The sequence below is a fragment of the Talaromyces rugulosus genome, chromosome I (assembly GCF_013368755.1).
Source record: "Talaromyces rugulosus chromosome I, complete sequence".
In the NCBI taxonomy this organism is placed as follows: Eukaryota; Fungi; Ascomycota; class Eurotiomycetes; order Eurotiales; family Trichocomaceae; genus Talaromyces; species Talaromyces rugulosus.
In genome coordinates this window covers 3,840,603-3,859,087 of record NC_049561.1, presented here as the reverse complement: position 1 = coordinate 3,859,087, position 18,485 = coordinate 3,840,603, and the positions used below count along the sequence as shown (strand labels likewise).

At 45.8% G+C, this 18,485-nt stretch overlaps 6 protein-coding genes across 6 annotated transcripts; 4 read left to right on the top strand and 2 right to left on the bottom strand.

The window, feature by feature from the left end:
* Nucleotides 1-109: 109 nt before the first annotated feature.
* On the top strand, nucleotides 110-1,372 carry TRUGW13939_01282 (uncharacterized protein; the record flags this gene model as incomplete). The annotated part of the gene is made up of 1 exon (XM_035484483.1): nucleotides 110-1,372. The coding sequence occupies one exon, from the start codon at nucleotides 110-112 to the stop codon at nucleotides 1,370-1,372; it is 1,263 nt and encodes a 420-aa protein (XP_035340376.1).
* A 401-nt stretch (nucleotides 1,373-1,773) lies between these two features.
* TRUGW13939_01281 (uncharacterized protein) lies at nucleotides 1,774-2,991 on the top strand (the record flags this gene model as incomplete). The annotated part of the gene is made up of 6 exons (XM_035484482.1): nucleotides 1,774-1,831; nucleotides 1,890-2,103; nucleotides 2,152-2,239; nucleotides 2,302-2,655; nucleotides 2,719-2,825; nucleotides 2,880-2,991. The coding sequence occupies 6 exons, from the start codon at nucleotides 1,774-1,776 to the stop codon at nucleotides 2,989-2,991; spliced, it is 933 nt and encodes a 310-aa protein (XP_035340375.1).
* Nucleotides 2,992-7,944: 4,953 nt separating this feature from the next.
* Nucleotides 7,945-10,177, bottom strand: TRUGW13939_01279 (uncharacterized protein; the record flags this gene model as incomplete). Its single annotated transcript, XM_035484481.1, has 4 exons — nucleotides 7,945-8,358; nucleotides 8,417-8,705; nucleotides 8,769-9,189; nucleotides 9,247-10,177. Coding segments are annotated over 4 exons (2,055 nt in total), but the record flags the coding sequence as incomplete, so codon positions are not given.
* A 3,730-nt stretch (nucleotides 10,178-13,907) lies between these two features.
* On the top strand, nucleotides 13,908-15,249 carry TRUGW13939_01278 (uncharacterized protein; the record flags this gene model as incomplete). Its single annotated transcript, XM_035484480.1, has 2 exons — nucleotides 13,908-14,102; nucleotides 14,161-15,249. The coding sequence occupies 2 exons, from the start codon at nucleotides 13,908-13,910 to the stop codon at nucleotides 15,247-15,249; spliced, it is 1,284 nt and encodes a 427-aa protein (XP_035340373.1).
* Nucleotides 15,250-15,690: 441 nt separating this feature from the next.
* On the bottom strand, nucleotides 15,691-16,687 carry TRUGW13939_01277 (uncharacterized protein; the record flags this gene model as incomplete). The annotated part of the gene is made up of 3 exons (XM_035484479.1): nucleotides 15,691-16,087; nucleotides 16,148-16,361; nucleotides 16,417-16,687. The coding sequence occupies 3 exons, from the start codon at nucleotides 16,685-16,687 to the stop codon at nucleotides 15,691-15,693; spliced, it is 882 nt and encodes a 293-aa protein (XP_035340372.1).
* A 773-nt stretch (nucleotides 16,688-17,460) lies between these two features.
* On the top strand, nucleotides 17,461-18,205 carry TRUGW13939_01276 (uncharacterized protein; the record flags this gene model as incomplete). Its single annotated transcript, XM_035484478.1, has 2 exons — nucleotides 17,461-18,021; nucleotides 18,074-18,205. 2 exons carry the CDS (start codon nucleotides 17,461-17,463, stop codon nucleotides 18,203-18,205), a joined length of 693 nt encoding a protein of 230 aa, XP_035340371.1.
* Between the last annotated feature and the right edge of the window lie 280 nt (nucleotides 18,206-18,485).

Below are 18,485 nucleotides of genomic sequence, written 5' to 3'. Positions count from 1 at the left end.
TTCTCGAAAATTTGGGTGTGTTTCAAGAACCACTTGGTTCTTCCAACTATTTAAGCCCAGACCACTCACTGCAATTGACCTCGGAATGTTACAATCAAAGACCACCACGATGCAATCGGACGCAGAATCTCACCATGATGATGACCAGGCCGTGGAGCCGACAAAATTGCCTACACCTCCAGACGGCGGGACCAGGGCCTGGCTTCACGTCTTCTTCTGCCATATGGTCTTCTTCAATACCTGGGGAGTCACTAATAGCTACGGTGTCTTCCAACAGTACTACACACAGACCCTAGGCCATCCTCCCAGCGACATTGGATGGATCGGCGGTGTTCAGATGTTCCTACTCTTCGGCATTGGCGTGTTTTCCGGACGAGCGAGCGACGCTGGGTATTTCCGCCATTGCTTCGTCGCCGGTGTCATCTTACAGGTTCTCGGAATGTGTCTGACTTCCTTGGGAACGCGATACTATCAGATTTTCCTGAGCCAAGCAGTCTGCGTCGGATTGGGCAATGGCCTTATCTTCACTCCGGGTCTGTCTGTCATGAGCTCGTATTTTCAGAAAAGACGCATTGTTGCTGTCGGGCTGTCGGCCGCTGGTGCAGCAACGGGTGGCATTGTATACCCGGCCACTGTGAATGCATTGCTCTATCACTCCTCTGTGGGATACCCCTGGACGATGCGTATCTTGGGGCTCATTATGCTTATCACGCATATTCCACCAATCGTGGGCTACCGCCCATATCTTCCGCCTCGCTCCATCGGACCCGTCGTCGAATGGCAGGCGTTTCGCGAGAAGCCCTTTGTGTTTTTTGTGGCTGGCATGTTCTTCAACTTCTGGGGACTATATATGGCATTTTTCTATCTAGGAATTTTCGCCCGCGAAACAATCCATGTGACTGACTCGCTGAATCTGCTCATCTTGCTGAATGGCGTTGGTGTCCTTGGTCGCACAGTCCCCAATTTCCTTGGCGAGCGGTTCGTCGGGATCCTGAACATGACCATCATCGTCTCCATCATCTCGGCGACATGCGTATATTGCTGGGCCGCCATACACAATTCGACGGGTCTCTATGGCTGGGCTGTCATCTACGGAATCGCCGGTGGTGGTGCTCAGGCACTTTTCCCTGCCATGGCCACGCGCCAGACATCCGAGCTCGACAAGGTCGGCACGAGGACGGGGATGGTTCTGAGTATTGTCAGTCTGGCCTGTCTGACCTCTCCGGCTATCCAGGGCGCGCTGATTGAGCGTGACGGAGGCAAGTATTTAGCCGCACAGCTGTTTTCGGCGTCTTCGATCATCGTGGGTGCTGGATTTTTAATGTTGAGTCGATGGAGCAGGGTGGGGATGATGCTGAAAGTGAAGATTTGATCTATTTCACTTTTAGTACAACTATTTTATGACAGTGACGACATAGATTTAGAAATAATGGAATGCACTGTTAGTCTTTTCTCGAGATTCCAAAATAGGAAAGGCGTGTATGCAGGTGCTAAATCGTGTATGACCCACTTCTGACTTTCTGTTGTTTTCATTGGATTACAGCTGTAAACTCTATGCACGATGCGGCCCCGCCCGCGGCTTAACTCCGAGCTGTCGTTGTGATTGGCTGCAGCCGGTATACTGACTGGAGATAGAATGGAATTAATGATTATATGCACAGCTTTTTACGTGAAGTACGCAATCTAACAAAAGACATATAAAACCCCAATCTCTTCGTTCTGACAGTCCATCTTCTATGGGCTTGAAATCAATAGAATAAGGCCGACTTCAAAATGCCCTTCTCCGAGTCTGATATTGTCGACCTAACTGGGAAGGTGGTCATCGTCACTGGTAAAGCATTTCTACCTCTTCGAAGTCTATTTATATACTAAGAAACTGTTCTCTATAGGCGGAAACTCCGGCTTGGGTCTGCAAACCGTCAAAGTCCTCGCTTCCAAAAACGCACGTGTATATCTCGCCTGTCGCTCTGTTGAAAAGTTTGAACAGGCTATCACAGAAATCGAAGATGCATGCAGCAGTTCTGTCGTGAAGAATATTTCTTTTCTGCAACTAGACCTCGCTAGTGCCGCAACTGCCAGCGCGGCGGCTGATGAATTCAACACGTGAATCCCTCAACCCTAAGAAACAGGATGACATGCTAACCAAAGTAGGAAAGAAGATAAACTACACATTCTGTACAACAACGCTGGAGTAATGGGTACACCTAAGGGAAAGATATCAGATGATGGATACGAATATGTGATTGCCACTTTTCTCTGCCCTAAGACAACTCTCTGCTAACACTATTCTCCCCACCTAAGCAATTCGCTGTAAACACATTCGCCCTCTTCGTATTCACATATCATCTCTTACCCACCCTTCAATCAACCGCTGTATCGTCGTCTCCGAGGTCCGTTCGCATCATCAACACTGCATCAAGCGGTGCAAAACAAGCTGGCCGTGAGGGGATCCCACTCGACTCTTCACCAACTGTTGGCGCTGAATACTTACCCTCGCAGTGCTATGGGCATTCAAAGATTGGTGTTGTTTTGCTAACCCGGCAATTTGCTAAACGGTACCCAAGTATACTCAGCTTTGCGCCGCATCCGGGCCCGGTCCAGAGTAATTTGACGCGGGAGTTGGGCATCCCGGCCTGGGTGATGGCGATTCTCAACGTAGGGTTCCTTTTTTCCCTCTCTTTTTCTCTCCATTCTCTGAAATCAGCTAATAGCAAACAGAAAATTGTATTTAAACCTGTCGAGCATGGGGCCCTAACGCAGCTATTTGCTGGAACAAGCCTAACTCTTACTACTAAAGAGAACGGAGCGTACTTAGTCCCTCTTGCGTATGTCTCTACATTACTCTTTCAAATTTATGCTACACGCTAATGCAAAAACAGAAAGGTCGAGCCCAAGCTCCCCCATCAACAATGTTACGACGATGTTTTTGGCGAGAAGCTTTGGGACTGGTGTATGACTGCCATGCGAAAATTGGAGGATAATACTAGATAAAGAGCAATAATAATCAATTTTTCTCAGTTATAATAAACTTTTTGTGCACAAAGGTATTTCCCTTATATTTCAGATCCCTATCACTTGTGAATATTCAATAAAAAATGGTACAGACTCAATAACTTACAAGTCACAAATCATTACCAAACTTCAAATGCTGCTTCCATGCTGTCCCTTGGCTCTTCTCAGTTTAGTTTACTTAGGCTCGAGGCCATTTTCTTCCAATTGTGATTGAGCCTTTCTCAGTACTTCCAGTGTCAAATTCCGGTCCGGTAGATAGAAAACGGGAAAGGCTTCATAGCATTCCCTATCAGCATAGTTTTCGGAGTACGAAAGCGGAGTCATGCCGTAGATGTCCTCCTGGTTCATAAGCAAATCGAGATGTTCCCGAACCATGTCCATTTTTTCTTCATTCACAAAACCGTGCATTGCTCCGTGGTGAAGTATGTTTCTATTGCGACTGTCTTTTGCGGTCATATCAACCCCATGAGCTTTTAATATTCCAAGGATTTCACGGTTTGTCCCATGCGCATAGACGCATGGGCAAGATTTTTCCCAGAATGGCTTTTCCAGTTTAGATCTACCCCTCGTTTTAAGAGAAGTTTGCATATGGCCACCCTTCTGTCGTAATTTTGGGGCAAAGAGTAACGTTGTGACTGGAGAAATATATTGAGCGGACAGTTCCCATCTTTGTCAACGCTGTTTATATTTGCTCCATAGTCAAGAAACTTTTCCACCGTTTTAGTGAGGCAGAGGCCAGGTTCAAGATAGCATTTAGTGGCGTTCTACCTTTCAAGTCCGCTTGGTCCCATTTGTTCGAATTTCCTTTCTCGATGTAGTTGAAAAGCGTCCCTATTATTGATTCATTTTGAGTGCGGGAGGCATAGAATAATGGTGTTTGTTCTTCTAAGTCTTGGGCCTCGATAGCGCAAAAGCTCACATCAAGCATCATGCGAGTTGCTTCAATGTTTCCTTCGAGACATGAAAGGTGCAATGGTGTCTGCCCTTTGTCGTTGGCTGTAAATATGCTTTGAGACTTTGTCATTGTTTTGCAGAGAATGTCACCTGAGTTTTCCTCGTCGTAATGAATCAAGTGTAAAGGCGATTCTTGTTTTGTATTGCGTATGTCAACATTTATGTCGCCTTCTTCCAACAGGGTTTCAACGAGGAGTACCCTTCGTTCTGCGTTTATTTTCTTTGAGTATGGGCTTCTAAATGATCAGTTGTTCTTCCACGTACCTGTAAATAACCCGCATATTTTGGAACAGACCATCTGTCTATTTCTCCTGATAGTCCGTTAAAGGGGTCCAATATAGATCTACGAAGGGCGAGATGCAATGGGGTGTCTCCATTGCCGTCACGTACGTTGATACCTGCTCCTCTCGATAGGAGAAATTTTGTCATCGTCTTATTACCTATAAGGGCTGCGAAATGTAGTGGGGTGAGGCCATTGCTATCCGCAAGTGGTGGGGGAGGTATGTCGAGAGGCATATAGATCGCTGCCCCGCTGTCTAATTCTTTATATTTTTTTCTCTCAATCCCAGCGTTAACATCAACTCCGTGAGTGATTAGTAAATCCGTAGCTCCCTGTCTTCCCCTTTCCACGGCCCAGAGTAGCGGTGTCATATTATGCACGTCGCAGAAGTCCAGAGCGTTGACATCACATTGTGAGTCTGACAAAAACAATTCCATCATCTCTCCATTGCCGGACACGGCTACGCAATGTAGAGCATTGTAGTTTGAGTTGTCTACAGCATTAATGTTCGCTCTTAAGTTCAAGAGCTCCCGCATGGAGTCGCTCTTCACATGATAAGCGGCTCTCAGAAGCGGCGTCCGACCGCATCCATCTAGATGCTCAATATCCGCCCCGTGTTCCACTAATAACGGGATCAAGCTTTTTTGCCCATTTCTGACAGCAACATGTAATGATGTTTAACCATCCACGTTGGTCGCATTGACCTTCCAGTTATGTCAAAGAAGAAGTTTGACCGTATTTATTTGATCCTCATAGGTTGTCTATAACACCGCAGCTCTATCGCTATCGCCCACCTTTTTAAATAGAGAATCATGACTATCTTTATCAAGTTTGTGTTTAAAAAGATCCGTGATATATTCGTCTAAGCCATACAAAGCTGCGAAATTGATAGGGAGAGGACGGAGCCTCGAATAATCTCTTGTTAACAGTGCGAGTGCATATTCGTTTTGAAAAATTTTTCCGACCAATTCCAAAAAATTCCCGATCAGTTCCTTCGTTTTAGGGTACGCTTTTCTTGCGTGATAGCCCCAGTTCGTATCTGCATAAGGAAAGAAAGTGAGTCCCGAATGCACCAAGGGATTTATATCGGGTACATCATAATGTATACACAGGAAAGGAGGAACTTTCCGGCAAATATCAGTTGACAGGTATGAGATGCAGGTAGCTGTAATTTTATATTCTGCATCAGGAAATAATTGCGGCTGGTTTTTCTCGAAGTATTCTTGCGTGGTGTAATGCTCCAGTCGGATTACATTAGTTTCCTCATCAACAGCAACTAGGCCTGCGCATAACGAGACAAGATCGTCTAGACAAGTGATGTTTGTCTCGTCAAATTTGGATTCACCAGGTTCCACAGCAACCGCAAGCTGTAGCTCGAGGGGTATCAGTGATGTTTTCGAAAACCAAATCCAGGTCAAGACCTTCATTGCCTGATCGACATCACTAGGTGCCTGGTTTTGAATTCGTTCCACGGTCTCCTTGTAAGCTTCATCTAACCCAGGGGGTAGATTTTTCAATCTAGTGCGAACTTCTTTCTCCGACATCTTTTCTTCGATGAAGTTGAGATACAGCTTAGCAAGAAGGAACCTTTATTGTTGTTAGCTTCTACTCTATCGCGATACTGCAAACTTGTACTTACATTTCATCCGCCGCTTCTATAATAGTGCAGAATATTTCTTTTTGTAATTCTGGGTTCTGTTAGACACAACGTAGGAGGACTTTTGTCCTACTTTCCAAGAGTTTCTTCACATCTACATCGTGAGCCCTAATCTCCACTGAAGGGTTTTCCTTAAATATAAACATAGCGTCGGTGTTTTTTCGTACACTGACTAGAACGCCCAGGGAATGATCTTGTTGCAAATCAAAAAGTTCGCTAAACAGTGTATGCTGTTCTTCCATGGGTATTCGGCATTCATCAAGTGCGTCAATCATGATGAAAACCCTTGAAAAGCTCGAAATTGCCGATTTCAAGATATTTATAGCTTCCTTGGTACTGAGATGAGTACCTTTCGTCTTGTGTCGTCTACATTAAGAGATTATTTCGGGTGTTGGTGGTTTCTTCAGCAACAGCTGCTTCAAGAAATTCGAAAGAATTTCCTCGGTAGTTATTGTTGTATCGCGGTAGTGGCAATAGAAAAACACAAGGCCAATCATGTCATCATCTTGTGACTGGCGGCGTATTTCATCAATCACATTTGACATCAGAATAGTCTTGCCAGCTCCTTGGGCGCCATAACAGTGGAGTGTGCGAGCAAACACGTCGGTGTTTTCATCTTGTTTGAACCATGTCTGGAACTCGTCTGTTTCGAGGAACCACTTTCCTGTTCCTCCTTTCCGATTTTCGAAACATCCGCTTGTTTTGCCGCGCTGTTAATCGGCGATAGTTAATTCACTATATCTTGTACCTCTCCTTCGTCATGGTTCTTTTGTAACTTTTCGACTCCTTTTTTGGTCATAGCCAGCGCAGCGCTTGTTTTGTGGCTTTCGCATCTATTTCACTTTAAAATTTCCACTTCTGATCAGGCAGGTAAATTTTTACCTATTCTCATAGATCAAGCACAATTTCAGCTCCGCGATTAGGTTATTGATTTTTTCCGCAAGTTGTGTTATTTTTTTTCTCATTGAACGTCAGTCGATGCCAAGCTCCTTTTGCTCTTCCCTTAAATCCCTTTGGCTTATTCGTTATCTCTTGGTACTTTTCAATCTGTTGTGACACGTCTTTCAGTTGTTCCAGGCACCTTTGGAGGGAGCCATTAAGAGGGTTTTCGGACTCGTCGTTTAGTCTTGTGTGCAACTCTTGGTCCTGGATTTGCTATAACACCATTGACAGACTTTCGGTTCTATTATTGTTTTAATATAGATCCACTAGCTAATCAATTGGGTTTCGTAACTCACCTCTCTGAAACGGCTTTGAATTGCCATGGAGCGTTTTGAAATTTTTTCCTTAGATTGTTCGCAACATTGAGAACATCCAGAATGGTAGGTACGCCCGGGGTGGAATTCATTTTGTTTGATTCGACTTTTCTTGGTACTGAGATTGATGGTTTGAAAATCTCGAGTGAAAATTGGGGGGATGTTAAGAAAAGGGGGGGTAGTTACACACAGTGAAACTTCAAGTCGGACAAGGCTCGGCTTTGGGCAGAGAGAGAAAAAGATAGAATATGTTAGATTCCAGGCACTCGAATCTATTTAGATAAGCTCATTTTATTTTTATCAAGGAGAGTGGTACCCATGTTGACGGCCCACAAATATACATAGCTCATAGATCAATTGGCATATATGTTGACATCGCCTGAGGAATTAGGGTTACCAATTATGACCACTTCCCAAAATGTATCAATTAATACTGTTAGTATATGTTACTCAAGCCAATCTACGTCACATGCAACCTGGAAGTGAACAGACAAATCAGTTTTTATCAGCGATCCCCCCACAAATCCTGTATTTATCCGTACACAGTCTATTAAGTTAGTTTCCCAAACTATGAGGCCATTACCCAATCCAGAGGCTTTTCCACACGCCCTGACGTCTAAACTGGCAACCCATACTACTATCGTATTAATTCTTAATTTGATAATTCTTTCCTCTCTACATGTGCTACAAACATATAAGATATATTTCAAATAAACAGCTAATACAATATCTATTCCAACCTCCTATCATAATTTCATAAACAACGATAATATATAATCGACTCCTCAAACCAACCACTGATCAAACATCATCCTAAAATCCACCGACTCCAACAAACTCTCATTCCCCATAAAATTCATAAAATTCTCATTCTCATCAAACACCGAATTGACAACCGGCGTTTCCATATTATTATTATTATTATTTGTCTTATTCGGCGGCTTATCATCCTGATCCACCCTCAGCCGTGCTTCGAGAATCTCGTCAATCATGCTCGAAAACATTTTGGACGCGCGGCTGAATAAAACATAATTCCCGTTTCCAGGACGTTCCATCGATTCGATGTGGGAGATGAACACGCTTAGATTGCGAATGAGTTCGGCGCGAGAGCCCAAGTATTCGAATTTTGTGCCGTGGCGGGCTTCGGATTGGAGGGCTCTGGTCAGGACGCTGACGGCGGGAAAGCCGTACAATATAATCTATACAGAAAAGAATTTTTAGGAGATATTCATGTCGTATGGGGAGGGAAAAACTTACAACCCATACCAAGTCCCTATGTATATGACGCATATGTTCGCGCTGTGTGCCCAGGAAAAGCACGGTAGAGAGAATTTCAGAGCTGACAGAAAGCAGTTCAATATTCGGGGCTTGGTATTTCCCGACTAGAAGCTTCTGGATGATGAGGTCGTTGTCCAGGTACGCGAGATATGCGGTGACGAGCATTAGGGACACCGCCACCGGGGCGTCATCGTTCCAGATATGAGGGACCATGCGGAGATGGGCAGGGTAGGATTCCCATTTTTCCTTGCACCGGCGTGAAATGTCACTATTTTTTTCAAGTCTTTTAGCATACTATAAACCTCTGGAAAATCGAAGCGAGAGAACAAACTTCAATTGAGCCGCAGCCTCTGGGCTTGGGGTTCGGACAGCCATCTCAAGGATTTCTTCCCGGAATGTAGAGTTGATATACCGTGCTCGTATCCAATCAGAAGTCTGATATACAGGCTTTAAACTCCAACCATCTTGGTCAACGTTCTCGCATGCCTGGTCAAAGGCCGCGCTCGAGGCACCATATACATCATCACTAATAGCCAAGGGGAGCCCACAATCCGAATGTCTAAAGGACAATCTCGGTGGCCGGTCCAAAGAGGTCGCAATATTTTTATCTAATCGGTACGAAGAGGCAAAGAGGCGTTTTCGGGTCTCGATGATGAATCTCGGGAGGCCTGACGACGGCTTGACCTCTCTGTGGGCGCCAAGCGTAAAGATGTTCGTGGATAGGTCTCCCAGTCGGTGCCATTTAACCTCGCCTACATAAAAATTGGTTTAGAACTTTTACACCTTGAAAACTTAACAAGAGTACCCACTTGAATCACCATGGATCATGCTTGATAACAGCATATTTTCATATAGCAGCCAAACAAGCAGATCATTATTAGGGGTGAGCATTTTACACAATTGCAATGTTATATCGCTGGCCAGGAACATCTTCTGGGCAAACTGTGCCCGACTGCGAGGCTCGTCATGGTTCAGGAATAAGCCGGACCCCAGTCCGAAATAGGTGCTCCGGCCGGCTAGAGAGAATATGATACCTAAGATTTCCAGACGGGTATTGTCGCCAGTATACAATCGATGAAAGTCACAGCCTTCTGTTGACGAAGGAATGTGGAATGACCTAGCAGTATTCTCAACAATCTTTGAAGCCAAGCGCTGGAGTTGGATGTCTGATCGTCTTTTTAGGAGATACTCATCGGCAAGTTTCCGAATCGGTTTGAAAGCATTGCCCACAAACGGACTGGGAATCATTGCGGCCTGGCTCATATCATTAAGTTCCCGAGCCAATACCTCTAAAATTGAAAAATCTTCCAAAAGTGCAAGGACGTTCAATACTTTCTTGAACCAGTACGGTGGTAAATGCCTCGAGCTTTCCACTCTAGCAGACGAGTCATCGCCCAGTTCACCGGCAGACTCGTTGACAGAGAGGAACTCTGCCACGACGCTGGTAGGACCGAGGTAGCCCATTCGCAATGAGAAAGATGTTTCCGGGCTTTGAAACGGCTGCAGCTCGACATCGCCAGGCGATGTTTCGACAAACCGGGATGGCCCCGGACTGCTATCGGTCAGAGGGGACGGCAAGGGAGGCCTGGCACGGGTCAAAGGCGCCGGGTGGTAGAAGCATGTATTAGCAATTCGACGCTGTTTACAGCGAGTGCAGACAGGAAGCTTGTGGTCACAGCGGACCTTGTCTCGTCGACACGGCTCGCAGCTTGCGGGCTTGCCATTACGACGGCGTGAGCTCCTGCTGGTGGTCAGGCGGGGTCAGGATGTACAAATCAAGCGAAAGCCTACATAGTCGATGAAATATTGAATATATCTCGATCCACAAGGATATTTTAGCTGCTGGCTATTGGTCCCGGGATCTGCTCGTCCTCACGGCGTTCAATGCCGGCGGCACTCTTCGGAATTCGAGGGGAGACCAGATTCTAGAAGGTCAGTGGCAAATGGAAGACATTGAGCTATGTTTTTGCAAAGACAGAACAACAAATACTTGTTTGTGTGCACAAGACGTGTTATCTATTTTGCTTTCGGAGTTGGAACGCCGTTGAACGCCGAAAATGTTAGTCGATATCCGACGTGCTCCGGCGACAACTCCGTAGACTAAAAGTTATAAATAGTCCCTATTTACTGTAATTGCCAGGTTCAAATGTTGCTGCCTCTAGATTATTGATCACTGCATGCTTTTTTATTGTTGTTATTATTATTGCAAATAAATGTCGACAGTAAGTCGGTGGGATAAGGTCACCTGACCGCGCTTCTCCTGAAGAAGCACCGCTTGCGCACAAAAGAAATTTCCCCCCAGATAGCTTCAAGTCTTCTAAGTAAATTCAATCATAATATTCGTTCCTATTCTGAAGCTTTATGCAACCTCTGGTCTGTCATTATCGACAATAATCAACTGTCGTATTTATTCTTACAATTCAGGACCAATTGTAAATTTACACAGAAAAAATTGACAACAATATGTTGGAACAGTAATTTTAGAACTGTCTAATTATGCAACATGCGAACCCATGCAATGTTACAGCCTTACAACCCACGATACAGTTAATAATATCAATATGTGCTGGTTTATAACGTAATCGGACACCCACCCGATCAGGACACCCACCCGATCACCCGCTCCGAACGCGTCTTACTACATTGATTTCAAATCTCAATTTCTGACCCAAATAAGAATTATATATAAAAAACTAATTTATACTAAGATTAGGGCATTGAGACCTTCTATGCCCGAGAGTATTACACTCACTACACCGAAATTGGCGGCGTACGAGTGCTTGCGAGGCTGGCAGCTCAGGCTCGACCGGAGCAGTAATATCAATTTGAGATGCCTCAATCTGACCCTGTATAAGCACCTGAGCTTCTTCTCTAGTAATTCCTTGCTTATAAGATATCTGCTTTTTAGATTTTCTTTGTTTCTGCTTCTCCTTCTCATGTGTAGCCTGTAAATCATGGACTTCTTTCCCTAATAATAAAAAACTATTTACAGTCATCTTATATACTTTAGACATCTGATTAATCACCTCATTAACTGAACCCAATGGACTTCCTATACGCTGGTTTATACGCTTCTTGATTATACTTAATTGACGCTTAAATTAACATGGATTTTGAGGTGTTTATAAGCAAGATGATTGTGAATTGCTTAATCAACTTGGAGAAGGGATTGGCGTTCTTAATTGTATAGTAAGCTGTTGATAAACTTGATCTGGATTAAATGGCACTAATCCAGTTGCTATAAAGCCATTCTGAATAGTCTCAGCTTTATATGCTGTTGTATGCGTTTTCAGAAATGCAGTAAGAAAGTCGATTTTATCAATATGATTGAATCCAAGCCTCATCTGCTGTTCAACAAGCTGTCTATATTATTGTTTTAAAACAGCAAAACAACTGACATCAAGAGGCTGCAAAAGATGAGAGGAATGTAGAGACATGCAGATTAGGATAATATGATTCTCAGTGCATGTACAGTCAAATTCAGCAGTTAAATGACTTCTATAGCCATCAAGAATCAGCATGCAATATCTTCCAATTATATGGCCATTTATATGAGGAATGAAGTGATTAATAAGCTAATCTATACCAATTTTATCTGTCATCCATCCATTATCACTAATATTAATTCTCCAATTATCTGGAAAAGTCTCAAACCAGCCTTCTTGCGAGTATTTTGTTGCTTTGAAAATCATATATAAGGATAAAGCCCATCTAGTAGAGTTGACTGCCTCGATTGCAGTTACCCATTCTCGATTACCAGGTTGTAATAGATATGGCCTGTTATATTGATTGCTTTCTATTATAACTTTTACAGTCGCACAAAGTCCCATAGTGAAGCTAGTCTTATTAAAGTTATAGATATCTTCCGGTAAGATGCTATATTTCAATATAGCCTCTTGTACGCGGTCAAAATACTCTTGAATTATCTTTGGATCTTTGTATTTAGCACGCTTGTAATTATATCTTCGAGAAAATCTTAATTTAAGATCTGGGCGATGTTGAATAAATCGATATATCCATTTCTTACTGATCTCTTGATTGCCATGTTGAGAAAGCAGAATATTTGCCATATCTTGTACTATAGATGGTTAGGGAGGTAATCCTCGCTTATCTAGGTCCAATATCCATTTGACAAGCAATTCCTCTTCAAATTCAGTCAATTTATGATTGTTGGCGCGTTTTTTTTGTTTGAATTGGATGCCATGATATCGATCGTACAAAGTTGAGTACGGTATATTATAAATTCGCGTAGCTTCATGAATACTTGAGATTTTTTGACTTTTTAAATCGGAAATTGCTAATAAGATTCGTCCTTCTTGCTCAGCTGAATTTTTTGGATTTTTATTGCGAATTGGTGGCATGGTGACGCGTCAAAATTGAACGTTGATAATATTTGAAGAAGTTCGGAGCGGGTGATCGGGTGGGTGTCCTGATCGGGTGGGTGTCCGATTACGTTAGTCAGCCAGAGTGCAACTTTGTAAGCAACAGAATGAAAAATGACCGCAGCGACCAGAACAGGAATAGCGCGGAAGAAAGGGGAAGTGGGCCGGCACAGCCACAAGAGAGCCACAGCCGAGGCAAGCCCGCCGCCCCACAGTGCGTGGAAGCAATAGAGTGTTGTTATTCTTGTACTAGCACACAACTTACAATCATCAGACTGCAGTGCGCAGGGGCAGGGGCAGGCAAAATCTCAATCATGGCCTTTGCGCACCCATGGATGCATCCAGAGCCTGGACTCGACGCCTTGAGGTGGGCCAGCACAGCCGTGGCTCGCCGGATCGAATCATTGCATGTTGCGTTTGTTGGTATCATGATTGAACAAGGTATTTTTAGCCCGTATTTTCCCCGGAAGCGCAGGAGACTGAAAAGTCGAGACCAGGCAAGGGGCGGTTCACGTGACTCGACCAGACAACAATCAGGGCTGGATCCTCGGTACCAGGTCGCACGCAACACTGGAACGGCGCAATAATCGGAGCGTGCTCCCCTGGTGCCTTGTAACTTACCCGCCCTTTGTCTGTTTTCATATTTTCTTTTCTTCAACATATCGAATGATGATGCTTTCGATGTTCCTGGTGAAACATTCGGGCGTGTCTCAGCGGCCAACGCAAGCGGCCTTTCCTGTTTCGGGTTAGTGGTGCTACGTAGCCCAATAGGGGCGCCTTATTCTGGGATGACGTGGTAAGATGGACCCATAGACCCACCGTGGCGCCCGCGGCCGGCGCTGATTGGGCCGTGCCCCGTGGCCCCTGGGCCCAGATTCGCCTGTGCCAAGGTCCGCCCGATCGCTCTTTCCTTCTCTCGCGATTCTTCTTAATGTTTGGTCTGGTTGCTCGGTTCCAACCTTTTCATCACCACTCTCGCTCAACCACTTCCTTCTTTTTTCCTTTTCGTCCTTCTTTCTACTCGTTGATTTTTTCACTCTTTTGACTTTTCTTCGACACTCGTTAACAACCGGCTTGGTATATTCACCATGCAGCTCACACACGCACTCGCTTTGGCTCTGTCTTTATCGCCCGCCGCGGCCGTGACCAAGGGCTTCAACTACGGCTCAACCCACGGCGATGGCTCCTTCAAATCGCAACAGGACTTCTTGGATGAGTTCAAGACTGCCAAAGCCCTTGTTGGCGCCAAGGACTTCAACAGCGCCCGTCTGTACACCATGATCGTGAGTATTTCTCGCCTATTTTGATAGGTATCAAGACACTGACAGACTGGCTTTACAGCAAGGTGGTACTACCAACACTCCCATCACTGCCATTGACGCCGCTATCCAGGAAGAGACCACTCTTCTTCTCGGTCTCTGGGCCTCTGGTGATACCTTTGACGACGAGATTGCTGCCCTGAAGTCTGCCATCTCCACCTACGGAGACAAGTTCACCAAACTGGTTGTCGGTATCTCTGTCGGCAGTGAGGATCTGTACCGTGACTCGCCCACTGGCATTGCCGCCGAGGCTGGCATTGGCAAGGGCCCGGACACCATTCTCGAATACATCAAGACCGTCCGCTCCACCGTCTCTGGAACTAGCTTGAAGGATGCACCCATCGGCCACGTCGACACCTGGACTGCCTGGGCCAACACCACCAACCAGCCTGTCATTGATGCCTGCGACTGGCTCGGCATTGATGCCTACCCCTACTTCCAGAACACCGACGACAACGACGTCTCGAACGGCAAGTCTCTGCTCCAGGAAGCCATGAACAACGTCAAGAAGAACTCTGGTGACAAGCCCATCTGGATCACTGAGACCGGCTGGCCAGTCAGCGGTAAGACCGAGGGCAAGGGTGTTGCTTCGATTAAGAACGCCAAGACCTACTGGGACGACGTCGGCTGCAACTTCCTCTTCGACAAGGTCAACACCTGGTGGTACATTCTCCAGGATGCTGATGGCACCACCCCCAACCCCAGCTTCGGTCTCGTCGGTACCTCTTTGACCACCAAGCCTTTGTACGACCTGACCTGCCCCACTGTCACCAGCACCACCACTTCTCCCCACACCTCGACCACTTCCAAGGCTACCGGTACATCTGGTGCTGGCACAACCACTGGCGGTGCTTCGACCTTCACCACCAGCCCCGGCACTGCAGGCGCCTCTACCGGAACCCCTACTCCCGGGTCCAACACCCTTGGCGCTGAGACCACTCCTGGTGCCACTCCCACTCCTACCCCTGGCAGCTCTGGCACTCCTGGCACTGGCGGTGCTAGCGGCACTGCCTCTTCCACCAGCCCCGTCAACACCGGTGCTGCCAGCAGCGTTTCCACCTCGGCCGCCGGCATTGTTGCCGCTCTGTTTGCCTTTGTCGTTGCTTTCTAAGCTATCTAGCTATGTAACTCGATTCCGACTGGAATGTATGTGGACAAGGTGTTTTAATCGCAGGCTTTGTATTGAATCTTTTGGCTTTTGTGTTTCTTTTAGATTATAATTCATAGACAAGCCGTTATCTTTGTTGTTTTATAAGTCTTAAATTGTATTCAACTGTTGTATAATCCACATTCTTTATGCTATTCATATCAACTTCGCACGCCCTCTACGTATTATATGCGAGGCATCATAACAAAACAATCTCATCCTGTACAGTAGTGATGAACCCATTGGGTGTAATGGCCATCTAGTTGTGAGCAAAGTTGTGTTTAGTCAATGAAGCTAACTACATTTATTCGCCTTACAGGCTACTCATACTCCACTTGAATAAATTCTGAACATGTACATGCGTAGCTAATATATACAAGTATTGATTTTTAAATACTGCATCAACTAATCGATCGCGCGGTCCAACGGTAAACTCTTCACCACATTACCGATTTTCACCTTGACGCTGCTAAAAACTATATCCAGCGATTCCTCCAGCGGCGTCAAATCAATGCCCGAGATCCGGGTCTGGTCGTCTATACTCGGAGCTGTCAAAGACCAGGCCAGTGAAATATGAAACCGGTCTGAAAAGTCTTTGTATGCACTACTACTACTACTACTACTGTTGCTAAAAGTAGTAGTATAAAGACAAGGCTGGCCGAATATAGTTAGCGTTTGGTTTGATATTCGAAGTAAAGTATTGAGTTGGTCATGTGGAGGTTTCTTGATCCGCATGACGAGGAACCATCGCGTCTTTTCGGCATTTGATACCCAGTCTAGACTTTCCGGGATAGCGTTGAATCTGGTTCTCAGTCATCAGATATTTGCGCTCTACTTTAAAGAAAATTTGGGAAATACATACGCTTTGGCACTAGACTCTTGCACCGCACGCTCAAAGGCGTCGGCAAACGGCTGCTTCTGATCAGTTTCCAGCACGACCGGCCGCGAGAGGGAAATGTGCAGTGGCAGCTGGACGTCCAAGTCGCTACGTAGCAGAGTATGGACTTTCTTTTTTTCAGTTCCGCATTTGGTCAAAATGTCATTCAAAACGTCTAGTTCGTTGCGCTGTGGATACCCTGGGGTTACGGGGGTTAGTTCCCTATCAGAAGGAAATTTTGAGGGGCTACGCACATTCGAGGTAGAGATGGGTAGGCCAGTTTCCCTCAACATGCGGAATCACCCGTTTTCGACCGCCGTGCAGACTTGGATCATCTCGGACGCTTACGCGCGTGGTTGAGGCGTATAGGTCGTGGAATGCGGTGGGCAGAGGGGGGAGGAGGGCGGGTTTTGTGGTGGTGTTGTCACTTTGTCGCAGTTTCTTGCGCGGTGGAATGTCAAGGGTGGTATCGGTGGTAGTAGGGTCAGAGTCTGATTCAGAGTCTGAGTAGCTGACGAGGGCCATTGATGGTTGTGCTTTAATCGAGACCAGTTGCGGCGAGGTCGTCTTGTAGTTTTGGAGTGGGGAGGCTGGATCGGGGATAGCGGAATGCCAAGATATGGATTCACAATCCAGACTCAGTCCTTTGTACATACGGAGTTGTACTATCTATACCATTAGAATTGATGTAATTCGCTAGTAGATACAGGCCCTTTGAGAAATGAGCTGAACTAGATATTACGATCAAACAGTCCCTATTTAACAATAGTTTAGTCGAGAGATGCTACAATATCATGCTACTATCACTAGAAAAAGGAAAACCCGATTAGCCGACATTCCCATCGATACATGTAGTATCCGTCGACTGGTATATACTACTTACTCGACTACAAATCCTGCTATATACAGTTGTATAAAAAAAAATAGTTCTGCCTGAGGCCAGTCTAGAACAGCAGGCTTGGCAGAAGCGGGGCACATCAACACCGCCAGCCAATCATAATACATGTCACCGGCCGCTTGCGGAAGCCCTAGTCCCTAAATGGCGATAGGGCGGGGCACCGTGAGGTCATAGCGAAGATTCGGAGAGGGACGCATCAGGCATCCACGTCATGGGCAAGGGCAGTGCCGGAAGAAGAGTCCTCGTGACTTTTTTTTTTCTTTACTTCCTCCGTGCCCGCAGTTTTGAAACCGATCAGGAATCCTACATATTCTACATACATACCACTGCTCCCGGGCTTCTATCGAGATAACGAAAAAAAAAAAAAACGAATTTGTATAGTACTGTGCAATCATCCGATATGGACAGTCCGGCCACACGCGCGTTCCCCGAGGACAAGAACCCCTTCCGCAATCGAATGAGCTCTCTCGGATCGTCGCTTGAACGCCACCGGTCCAACTCGTTGCCCGCATCGTCCATCGAGCAGAGCCGGAATGAGATTCGGGATACCTTGAGGCAGCAGCAGAACGTGCAGCGACGAAAGACGCAGGCGCATCGCCACGGTGGTGGTGGAAGTAGTCGGTATCGCAAGAACCGGGTCAATCCAGACATTATCGACCAGTTGGACAATGCCAGCATCCTGCAGTACCACCACGAAGGCCCGTATGATGCCGTGTATCCGGAACGCAATGTGTACAGCCAACGCAGTCCGCTTGAGGCAGTCAAGGATTCAAATGAAGAGGCGCTGAGGGCGACGCCCATGTACAAGATCATGGATAGCGTGTATCGACATCGTCCACTGGACGGAGTGGCGTTTTACCCGCCGGGCATGACAGACCCAGAGGGACAGACGTATTCATATGCCGAAGGAGATAATATGATGAGTAAAACGCATGGGCTGTTTCCAAAACCATTTGGCGAGGTGAGTCTTTTTTCGTTTCTTGATATTTGTGTCAGAGTTAACATGGCAGTAGAAATTCACGGATGAAGACTTTAAAAACGATCCCTTTTATCAGCAAGACAATCAGCATGCCCCACGACGAATGGGCAGCTTGCGCAAGGCACTGTCGACATTGAAAGGTCGTTCTCGCAAGAACACAGCTTGAGTTGAGAAACTAAAGTATAGATCAAGGTCACGATCAGGCCACTCACTTATCGTTGTATTATAGCTTGGGTTAGACTGGTTCTTATTAGACGGCGGGTCCTAGATATCGATTGACTAGCACCGATTATCGGTCTCGTTCACGGGAGGGACGCAACAGGTCAACTTTTTATTCCTAAGGAGTACCGGTACGCTTCTGGGTTTTGGGTACGGAGTAAATAACATGAATATTACTATCCGATCGGTTATTGCAATTTGATACTGACTGTAATAACAACATGGTA